Source organism: Corylus avellana, chromosome ca10 (assembly GCF_901000735.1).
Source record: "Corylus avellana chromosome ca10, CavTom2PMs-1.0".
Lineage (NCBI taxonomy): Eukaryota > Viridiplantae > Streptophyta > Magnoliopsida > Fagales > Betulaceae > Corylus > Corylus avellana.
In genome coordinates, this window is record NC_081550.1 from 3,422,848 (window position 1) to 3,434,425 (window position 11,578).

Sequence of the window (11,578 nt, forward strand, 5' to 3'; positions counted from 1 at the left end):
AATCAATAGTTTTAGTAGCTACAACAGGTGAACCATAAGGAGGGGAAAAAGCTGACTTGGGAGCTATTTGAAAAAGAACTCATAGCCCGCTTTGGGCCTATTGAGTACGAATATTCCGACGAAGCTCTATTTCGCATTGAGCAGCATGGTACTCTCCATGGATATGAAAGAATTTGAAAGGCGGCTAATAGGGTTATTGGATGGCCATAGAGGGTCCTAATTGGAACTTTCTTTGGAGGCTTAAAGAAAGAGATGGCCACAGAGGTGAAGATGTTACAGCCCAAGTCCCTCCGAGAACCTATTGAGGTGTCCTGAATGCAAGATGAAAGATTGATGTGCCAGCATCAAATGAATGAACCAAACTCGTAAAGAACAATTCTCATACAAGACAATAAAGCAGCAACATCACTTACCTCTCGTTCATCACCTGTTCCTCCGGTAAAGAAACTTTCATGGGCAGAGATGATAGAGCAGGTGTGAAAAAGGGCTCTTTTTCAACTGCAACAAATGTTATACACCGGGGCATAGATGTCATATGCCTCATGTCTTTGTTATCGAGAACAAAGCAACCGTGGGAGGTTGAGGTGACCGGAGAAGGGGAGTTGGAGCAGCAACCCCAAGAACCTTGGGAACAAGGTTCCAGCCGAAGGGGTGGTGAATGATAGGACCCGAACGTGGGCCCTGTTATGCTCTGTTTGTGGAGGTTGGAGCAGGGGAGGAAATGAGCTGTTATGAGAATGGGAGTTCAAAGCAATAGAGAACATGGCATTAACTAGTAGTTAAAGGGGCTGTGTATGTTGTAGTCACTATTAGTGGTAGTGGTACGCGTCAACACAGTGGTATTAGTAACTGTCCAGTGTCTTGTATATAATAAGTGGATCAGTGGAATGCTCAGTGAGCAGTGTGAAGAAACTTATCCTATGTACCGAGGTTAGACTCCCACCCAAAGAAGAGTTTGAGCCTTTTTAAATTGTCTGCTATCTGTTCTGCTAATTACCAGAGATATGAGGCTTACTCAACTTATTCTTACCAAACTTGTAGGTTTTAGAGGAACTCCCTTGATACTACAGGGAGTTTATATGCAAATGACATTTTGTTGGCATAATGCCGTATCTTTTAAGGATAATTTTCTAACTTCATATTATAAATCTGATTAGAATGGCTCGATTTTTATTAGAAGCTTGTGATTTAGTTTTTGATGCAGCAAAGAAGAATGAATGGTTACAATATAGATTAAAACGTCCATTTTGAATAGCATAATGTGATTGATTTGTAAATTAACTTGGTGGAGTCACTGATATCAGTAACCAAATGATCAGAGTATCTCCTACTGATACTAATCTATTTTTATAATTTTCAGGGCTGTGAACTTGGATCAAGTTGAGACATGGAAGATGTCATAACTGAGATTCCCCCACCTTCAAGGTTCTTTCAGGAAGATCTGAATAACTTTACTCCTCCATCACCACCTCTTCCATCTCCCTTCCTCGTTTTTTCTAATCCTAAACCTGATGAACCTCTTTGTCCCTCTCTCCTCATCGTCGCCATATCTTCCCCATCTCTTTATGTTTTCCACCATCTATCCACTAAATCTCTAATTGGAAGTCTCGTCCTACCTGAGATCTCTTTCGCTGGAAACTCTAGTGAATCCTCTCTTGGAGATAAATCCTGCAACATCTACACCCTCAATGTTGGTGATGATTCAATTATCCTCATCTCTGTTCCGTGCTCCATTGCAGCGGAGAGATCTCACATTGTTGCAAAGTTGCTGATTGCTGATAAAATTATTCCTCAGAGGGTTCTGATATTGGATTCAGTTCAGAGTCTAAATTTTCGTGGTAAGCTGTCACCGGATGAGGCATTTGCTTTCAAGCTGGAGACGTCATCAGAAAGAAATGGGTTGGGTGAGGGTAATGGAGGTTCATCATTGTTGAAGGGTATAGACTACTTTCCATCAGGAAGTGTTATAGATGGGTTGGCAGCTGCTTTGCTAGGTCGATGCCAGACAAAGAATATCAAGGGAACTTTGTGTGTTTCTTGGCCTCAATTTGGTGGGGCTGTGATGTCCCTGGTTAAATCTATACTACACAGGAGTGTTTTGCCGTGCTTGGACTTGAAAATGAGTGGTGATGGTAAGGATGAATGTTTAAGATTCAACCGGACCAAGGGTCATCCTTTAGATTCTGAGTTGTATACCTGATGAACTAGGTTTCAGAGGCTTTTTTGTTCTCTTTTTTATTTGCTCTCTATGGTTTTCTTCCTTCTTCTTTCTTTTATCAGTTTTCATCAAATATTATTCCTCTTTTATGCTGTTATTAAGATTGTGAAGATTGATCAAAGACCATGATGTTTTTGGCCTTTATGACCCCAAGCTGTAACATTCACGCAATTTTTCTGGAATGTTTGGCATGTCTTGCATTTATGACTACTTTATTTATTTATTTATTTATGAATACGTGTTGCTGGTGGCTTTTTACCTATCTAATGCTTCTTTAATTTGGTACCTGCATCAATGACAGGCATACCTAGCACCCACATCGTATTGATTGTCCTCACAACTTGGTAGACTCACAGAGCATCAATTATGACAGATAAAAGTATAGCTATGCTGCTGCTCTTCATATTTACTTATTAGATTTATTTTACACCTGTTAATGTGTACCATGTTTTAAGTGGTTTTTATGTTAACTATTTAAAAAAAAAAGGATAAGTACTTAAAACACCTTAGATTTGTCGGTGTAAAATAAATATGATAAATGAGTGATAAGAGTAGCATTGTTCATCTTAATATTTAATTAGCCTGAAGGCCCTGAACTATAGTGATTCTGGTTTCGGCCTTCCTAAAGTGTGCTTGGGCTTATGGGTGTTATAGCTATTTAGATATAGTCTTATGAAAAAAGGGGAATGTTACGCTTCCTAAAATTTTTTTCCAAAATTTGTTTCTCGTATAGTGTGTTATAATCTCATGAAATGGTGATACATTTTTCAAAATAATAGATTATATAAGATTGTGGCACATCATTTGGAAAGTGTAGCATTTCTTATGAAAAAATTCTACACTTATTGTTCGGAAATTTCATCTTACATACAACTATTCGGCTATACCGGCACTTCCACCAAGCGCTTAATAGTGAACAAACATCACTTAAAAAAAATAAAAATAAAAAAATAAATAGTGAGCAAACAAATAGTTCAATACATCCAACATGATACGAACCAACTAGTAACGAAACACGTGGAAAGGGATAAATGAGTTGCTTTGAAGGAGACATAATAAACACTATTATAACTCAGTGTCTCCAAAACACAATAAACAGTATTATATAGAAAAACATTAATCAACCACACTTCATTATTGGTAGTTCGTCCCTAAAATAGAAGACCAAGAGACTACCGATTTATATGAGAGACCAATTAGGTCTTGACTTCTAGGACTAGAACTAAAACCGATTCTGGTAAAGAAATAACTAGGATACTGACTCTACTAAGAAAATTGAATTAAAGATCTATGGAGATATACTCCTTATTGGACTCTAATCAAACACTCTTGTTAAAAAACGAACACTTCCGCATAAATGCTTTCCTTTATTTGATCAATGATCACAGAGTCGTCTGTTTTGGTCTAATGATGGCACCTTTAACTATGAGTCCGTTTTTCCACTGTCCTGCAATCTGACTAATAGTGAAGCCCACTTCTCTCGATTCTCCGTCATTGGTCTGGAAGTTGCCGACATTGAGCTCAATCCATCGTCTTCTAGGCTTCTCCAAAAGGCTAAGTTGGCGTTCTTGAACTCTTCCATCTGGGAGTGTAAGTTTAAGTTTGATAGGGCGTTCCCACCCAAAAGCCCCATTTGTCAACTTCACTACGTACACAATTTCATACACAACTTCTGGCGATAGCTCTGACATACTCAATTTTCCATTCACCTCCATCCAACAAACATGCGAAAGTTTTACTACTTCAATGTTTTCACTGCAATTTAATACAAGAATTAGAATTACGGCAGATGTGACACAAGAGAAGAGTGATATGCACATACAAAGTTCATGGCCTCACCTTGTTTCCTTGAAACAATTCCAAATCCAGTATTCACCACCACTCCAAGTCTTAAAGAGTAACCTTGCGTACATCATGAAGCAAAAATGGCCAGTCTTCTCATCAACCCATTTCTTCTGTATAATTTTTGAAAATTAACACTTCAATATCAATAGAATTCCTCAAGCCTATTAGGTTTTTCATGTCAAAAACAAAGACTTAAACAAAAAAGAGGAAAAAGAACCATGCAATTATCCTACCTTAATATGCAAATAACAACGTAAAAAAATTTCATACAATGATGCGTTGCGGAACAACCATACAATGTTATCATTGCTGCACATCAGAATGTGGGAGACACATTGATTAGAAAAAGAGTGAGTAACTGACCTTCCTTTTTTGCTCTAGGAATATTTCTCCAGACTCTGCTTCGATAAGATTTGTTGCCGCCCTCTTCTCCATTTCTTTTTCCAATGAAACTAAAAGAAGATATATATACATGCAGAAATGAGCAGTGCATGTTAATCGTGATGATTGAGTTCCATCAAAAGAAATTCGATAGAGTAAGCCTCAAATACAAATTTTTAGATATATTTATATGACTTATAGTTGGCATATGTATCGTTAAATTACCATTTGTAATTTAATAAGAAGAGATAAATTTAATCATTTAATTAATACTTTAACACTTTCATTCATGTATGAACTCAAACTCCCTCTTAATAGATGAAATATTTAATTTAAATGGTATGAATTGACGGAGTTAACGTTTAAACTTAAGAGCTTTAGCTCTAATACAATATTAAATTACCATTTATTCTAAAAACTTAAAATAATAAGAAGAGATAATTTAATTATTTAATTAACAATATCATATTATAACATATCATGTATGGTACTAGACTACTAGTAGGAAGTGCTAACCTCTGCAGCATAGAAAATGACGATACCAAACTGGCTGGTTTGCTGTTGACGTTGAGGGGACTGGCGGGTTTGCTACTAATGTTGAGGGGGCGAGTATATGGGAATTATGAATCTCCAGGTCAGCAATGTGCGCAATTTTGGGCCAATCTGGACCTCCTCCACCCTCCTTTCGGCATCGCTGAGATAACAGGGGACATGTTTGGATTAGCAAATGTCGAAGAGAGCTGGGAAGCCCATCCTCTGGCAAGGACTGGAGCAAAGGGCAGTCCTCAATGTAAAGGTCAGTAAGTGAAGGGGGGTTGTTCAGTGAAAATGAGTTGAGAAGGGGGCATGATGCGATCATCAAACATTCCAGCGTAGTGGGTAGCTCCTCATTTAGTGTCTCCAGCTTTTCACAATTTCGGATGGAAAGTAGTTTGAGAAAGGTCAAGGTTCGCAGAGACCCTTCTTCTCCGTTGGACAAGGACACCAGATCTCTGCAATCACGAATGTACAACGCCTCAAGCGCTGGAAGTTGGGGCCATCTCGGAAGTGAGGATATGTTTGAGATGCTGGAAATAACCAAAGCGAATAGAGTTTTGGAATCTGGTATTGCCCTCACTAATGCTCCATCATCACATCCTTCCAGTGCTAATTGCTGAAGACGTTGGGCTTGGGGTGGTGGTGGGAGAGTGGTCATCAACTCACACCGACTGATCTCCAGCTTTTGTGGACCGAAGTTCTCTGGCAACGCCTGCAGCTTGGGGCAGCCTATTACTTTCAGTTCTAACAGTTCAATCAAAGAGGGATAGAGCCTGATTAGAAGTTGGCCTTGATCATTACCAACTTGCAGCATCGGTAATGGTACTTCATTCCAATCCTCCAGAATAAGATTGTCAATGAGTATTAGAAACTGCAAAGATGGGACCACCGGAAGAACCCTTAAGGAATTACAGCTCTTGATAGTTAAGACTCGTAAATTTGGAAAGATGATAGGCAGCTCTCTTAGGTCTGGACAATTACTAAGCTTTAGCCGGCCAAGGGAAGGGCATTCGACCTCAGGCCATGTCTGTAACTCCAACATACCTTTGATGAAGAGCTCTCGAAGATTGGGTAACTGCGCTAGAGCGAGGGTTTTGCATTTTTTGCAACCATTCAAGGTAAGACTGACTAAATTTTGGAGCCGCTCGTCTTTTATCCAAGCAGGAAATTCATTGCCCCTGTAACGTAAAATTTGGAGCTCTTTGAGGTTTGAGTGAGGTTCTAGATCCTCGAGTAGATTGTTATCAGTTGCTTCATCATGTGTATTGAAAACGCCGTCACTCCATTCAAACACCAACTTGCTAAGGCTCTTCTTCTCATTCAATTTGGCAGCTCCTGCATTGACTGCCTTTTCTAGCTTTGAGATATGCAACGTTCCTGAAAGACCCGCCATTTTCTCCAATTGTTCAATTCCATGTCCATTCTCGTGGCCGACCTGAAATACAGGCAAATTGAGTAGACTGGTTAGGTTGCCCATACTTGGTGGCAACATGGAGAGATTGAACCAGAACATATCATCGAGCTCAAGATGTCGAAGATTAACCAAATTCCCCAGGTCTTTGGGCAAACCAGAAAGCCAAGCGCACCCCAAGAGTTTCAGTGTCTGCAAATTGAAGAGATTGCAAATTGAGTTGGGGAGAAGTCTGATTTCTGTTTTAGAGAGGTTGAGGTAGCGCAATAGCTTCAACTCTTCAATTGATTCAGGCAGTTGAGAGATCTGGTTTGAACTAAGATCCAAGCCACGTATGTATTTCAATGTATGAAACACTTTGTCAAGGGCTTGACAAATGATTTTCAATTGGCCCCTATGTAGTAGAAGTGAGCGCAGCTTCGTAGCTTTATTGACAATCTCTAACATGGGCTCAAAATCTTTACCAAGCAACGACATGTGACGAGATTGTTCAGAGAAACTGCACTCATTGTCCTTCATTTGACAGCAAGTGGGGCTTGAAACTGATAGTGCCAAGTCATGGATAAGATCGTGCATGCTGAATATCTCCTTGTCGTCAATGATTGAAGATTGAAAGAAGGACCTTATATAAAGCTCACTAAAATATAAAATTCGCTATCCAAAGTTTGACCAAGTCTTCCTTAAAGAAGACATGGGATTTAGGAAATAAGGAGCACTACTCAAAACAAGGCTTTAGATAAGAAGGTAGGTGGTCATAGCTCAATTTTAAAATAGCCACAACTTGGAGCTGATCAGCTCCAGGGTCTTGGCTTTCTATTTCCCATATTTCATTTCTTTGAATTTGCTGCCATTTGCTTATATCAACGTCACCGCGCAAGAGACCTCCCATTGCCTTGACTGCCAGTGGGAGACCTTGGCACTTTTTAACTATTTCTCTACCAATTTCTTCCAATGCTTCCCGTGTTTCACTGGATAAAGTAGTGCCCATATTCCCAAATGCAATCTTTGCAAACAAGGACTGGCATTTATCATCAGGCAAATATTCCAAACGATAGGAAGGTTGAGTGCCTATAATTTCCCCAACTCTGGCAATCCGACTGGTTACCAAAATTCTGCTTCCCTTTGCACCATGTCTTAAGAGAACTCGCAAGGAATCCCATTTTGAGATATTCGCCGTCCAGACATCATCTAGAACAAGTAAGAAACGTTGTCCATTCAAGAAATCCTGAAGCCAAGACCGTAGGTGGCTTATGGAGCTGTGATCCAATTCCATCTTAGCATGAAATAGTACCATTTCTTTAAGAATCCTCCTGAGGTCAAACTCAGCTGAGACGCAGACCCACATTCTTGATTGGAAATGGTCTTTTACTTTCTCGTCGTTGAAGACAAGTTGAGCAAGAGTTGTTTTGCCAAGGACTCCCATCCCTATGATTGGAATCACAGAAACGTCACCTTCTTTATCGAATTCATTCGAAAGCATCATGTTTGTTATGCTTTCTTTATCAGCCTCCCTGCCAACTACTTCTGAGTTGTCCACCTGGTAGTCCGTGTAGTTTGGGGTCTCAGACGCACCGCCATTATCTGGGATATTGTCGAGATGGAATTTTGCTTTTTCTTCAGCAATGATATCAAATCTTTTTGAAAGAACCTTGATCTTCTGTGCAGTATCATATTTAGAGGATGCTTTACCAAAAGAAGGTAGGTAGCTACGTTCCGTCGCCTGCCTCTTTTTCCAGTGATAAGCTTCTGCTGCAAAAGTTTCCAGTACGTCTTCAGCATCAAAAGCTGCCTCCTTGAGCTTTCCGAGCCAATCTTTCAGTTGTTGATTGTTGACTTGCTTCTTCTCCGCATCTACAAGCACAGCTTTGATAGCAGTGAGCTTCCTTGAGAGGTTCTTTACATCTTCCTTCACGCCACGGATCGAGGAATACGTCTCCTTGATCAAGTCGGAAGTAGTCTTAATGATCTCATCCAGAATAGGTTTCGCCACGAGTGAAGTGGGGTTCGCCATATATGGCTTTTTGAAGATGGCAGCAAGGAAGAAGAAATGCAAATATCTGTTGTTTGAGTGAGGATTACAGGATGAGTTACTTCGTTTCCGGTGGTTCCTTATATCTGTAGAAGATTGAACAAAAGAGACAAGGATTATAAAAGAGAAATGCTATAGTATCTACCCGTAGTTCTCAGTCCTTCTAGCTGACGTGGCATTATGTTTTTAAAAATATTTTTAAATAAAAAAATGGGTCCTCTCTTTTGACCGGTTATCTCTCTCCCTCGTGATTCCGGTTATCTGGATTCTGGACAGGAAATTTTTGTAGCGAATTTTTGTCGTTATCTCTCTCTCTCTCTCTCTGTGGCAGCTCTCTTCCTCCAAAACGCACGCATCTCGATCAACAGAGAATCGATTCATGTTCATAGAATTCTGAATTATTATTTTCATATTTGTCCCTTTCCGAATATTAGAAAAGGGAATTACGTATGCGGAGCTAAAATCTAAATTTTACGGCACATAATTTTCTTTCTTGAATCTAAATTTTACGGCACATAAAATTATGTGCCGTAAATTTTACGGCACATAATTTTACGGCACATAATTTTAAAATCTAACTTTTTATCTTTTTGTTGTGTGCACATGTAAAAAGAAAAAAAAAAAATTATGAGTTATACATGTGTTAATACGTTACTTTCATATATATGATCTAATTAATATATATATATATATATATATATATATATATATATAAAATTGTGGAACAACTATACAACATTCTTAATGTGATTTTACAATTAAAGGTAAAACTTTACTATTTTTTTGAAGTAAATAATTTTATTTTATTTATTTATTTATTTATTTTTTGGCAAAGAACTTTGCTTCTTTTTTTTTTTAAGTGATTTTGTTGAGATTGAGTTTAAGGTTGATTGAGTTTAGGGTTTCATATAATGTTATTAATGTGATTTTATAATTATAGATGTAACTTTATTATTGTTTGAAATGAAGGTTTTTTATTTATTTATTTTGTGTGTGTAAAGCAGTTTGTACCAACTTTATCCAAATTTATTGTATATATATAAAATATTTTCAATAAAAATAATGTTTTGTACCAACTTTCATTCCACCCCGCGGATGGAATATGGTTGGTGCATGGCATTAGTCTTTCAATAATGATTTTAATGTATTTTTTTATTAGATATTTATTATGGTCATCAGTCAATCGACAAGTTGGGCAAGTGGCATTTCATATCATATATTTATAAAACTCTGTACATGGCGCCAGTCTCTAGATTTGAATATGTTACTATATATAAAATATTTTCAATAAAAGTAATATATGTAGCAACTTTTTATTCGAATGGATAGAAAGTTGGCACATGGGTTTGATGTATTTTTTATTAAATATTAATCATGGTTGTCAGTCTGTGGACAAGTTGGGGCAAGTGGCTTGTCGTATCATACATTTATAAAACTATGAACATGGATTAGCCTCTAGATTCGACATTGGGGTTGCCTCGCTAATCGTTTCAAAAGAAAAGCATTTTGAGTGTAATCCAACCGTTGTGCTTTACCCAACGTAGTTGGACTACTCATGACTAACACATGACTTGTATATTAAATTATTATTTATTTTAAAAACTTAAGAATAATTTAATTTATATTTTAATATTTTTCTTACTCTCTGTTTAATAAGTAAAGCCCAACACTTAAAATATTTAATTTATGATAAAGTTCACATATCTCCTGAAACTACCATCAAATTGACAATGTATTTTTCCAAACTACCAAAAATGGACAATGTCCTCTATAATGACGAAAATACAATTAATAAAATAAAATCAAACATTTTTTTAAAAAAAAATAAATAAATAAAAAATATCGGGTGTGAAGATTTTTTTTTTTTTAAAAAAAACCATTTTTTTTTCTTAAAGAACAACTTTTTTTTAAAAAAAAAATTTATTGGAGTAAAAAAAATGTAACCCCCCAAAATTGAATTGATTGATTCGATCCATCTTGGTATGGTTACTGCCAATTCCTATAGTATAGTTAACTGGTAATTGATTGGGGGAAATCACCCATTAACATTTCAAAGTAAATACAAGTTGAAAGCATAAATACATTATCTGTCATTTTAGACGTTTTTTCCATTTTTTATTTTATTTTTTTTAAAATAAAATATGGAAAAAATGTTTGAAGCAACCCTAGCTATCTCTTTTTGGTCTTTCTTTTATTTGGTATTTTTAAATTGAAAAAATGTATTTTTCTTCATAATAATGACATTTTCTTAAAAACAATGTCATTATTATGAAGAAAAATACAAATTTTCATTTTTTTAAAAATTCCAAATAAAAGAAAGACAAAAAATAAATAGGGTTGCTTCATACATTTTTTCCTTTTTTTATTTATTTATTTTTTAAAAATTAAAGGATAAGACAAAAGTTCGACTTATGTTGGGCAAAAAAGTTGGGTTTGTATCATGCCTTTTTGAATAAATGTAAAATTAGTCAATGTAGTTGGTCTAAATTGTTCTTTGTGGTATAAAAAATTATTCAAAGGTCCTTAAGGTATGCCACAATAACACTTTAGTCTATGTAGTCAAATTTTATCAAAACAGTTAACCAATTCTATTAGTATTTCATGTTAGTACTAATAAAAGGATGACAAGTGTCACTATATATATATAATTATTATTTTTTAAAAAAAATAAGGGAATGACACGTGTCATCATTTTATTGGTACTGATGTGGTACACTAACGAAATTCGTCAAGTGTTTTGACGACATTTAACTACATGGATTAAATTGTTATTTTGGCCTACCCGCGAATCTCCAAATTATTTTTTATACCGTAAGAAGCAATTTGTAATTTAGGCTAACCACATAGATTAATTTTGCATTTATCACTCACTATTTTACTTGGATCACTATTTATTTTATTTTATTTTTTAAAATTTTTTTAATATTTCCTCACAAGAGGGGGATAGTGGATTCAAACTAGTGACCTTCGCTTTCGTCAAAAGATGATTCTATTGGGGATTGGATCCCTAGCTCATTGAGATATTTTTGGTATCGGATCACTATTCTCTATATTAATACTAATATGATAATATGTAATTTTAAAATAATAATTATTATTTAATAAAATCAATGATATAAACTTACTCTGAAAATTTAAAAAATCTTAATCATAATTA

General features: G+C 36.2%; 3 protein-coding genes across 3 annotated transcripts in view; 1 reads left to right on the forward strand and 2 right to left on the reverse strand.

The window, feature by feature from the left end:
* LOC132164741 (uncharacterized) overlaps positions 1-2,470 on the forward strand; it is a 20,602-nt gene extending 18,132 nt beyond the window's left edge. Inside the window, exon 2 of the mRNA XM_059575297.1 lies at positions 1,361-2,470. Coding sequence (XP_059431280.1) covers positions 1,388-2,200 — 813 coding nt within the window. The 5' untranslated portion in view covers positions 1,361-1,387 and the 3' untranslated portion in view covers positions 2,201-2,470. The remainder of the gene's footprint in view (positions 1-1,360) is intronic.
* LOC132164740 (uncharacterized) overlaps positions 1-11,578 on the reverse strand; it is a 57,820-nt gene that overhangs the window by 25,634 nt on the left and 20,608 nt on the right. The gene's annotated exons all lie outside the window — the stretch shown is intronic.
* On the reverse strand, positions 3,299-6,771 carry LOC132164382 (putative disease resistance protein At3g14460). Its single transcript, XM_059574886.1, has 4 exons — positions 4,961-6,771; positions 4,427-4,515; positions 4,058-4,173; positions 3,299-3,973 (listed from the first exon to the last, which is right to left on the reverse strand). Exons 1-4 carry the CDS (start codon positions 6,492-6,494, stop codon positions 3,601-3,603), a joined length of 2,112 nt encoding a protein of 703 aa, XP_059430869.1. The 5' UTR covers positions 6,495-6,771; the 3' UTR covers positions 3,299-3,600.

Bases quoted from the DNA above. Each gene is read 5' to 3' on its own strand.
- LOC132164382 (XM_059574886.1), bottom strand. From the start codon at position 6,494: ATGTTCTGGTTCAATCTCTCCATGTTGCCACCAAGTATGGGCAACCTA. The intron at 4,174-4,426 runs GTCAGTTACTCA...AAAATTATACAG, and splicing joins TCCTAGAGCAAAAAAGGAAG to AAGAAATGGGTTGATGAGAA. The intron at 3,974-4,057 runs GTGAGGCCATGA...ATTAAATTGCAG, and splicing joins AATTGTTTCAAGGAAACAAG to TGAAAACATTGAAGTAGTAA.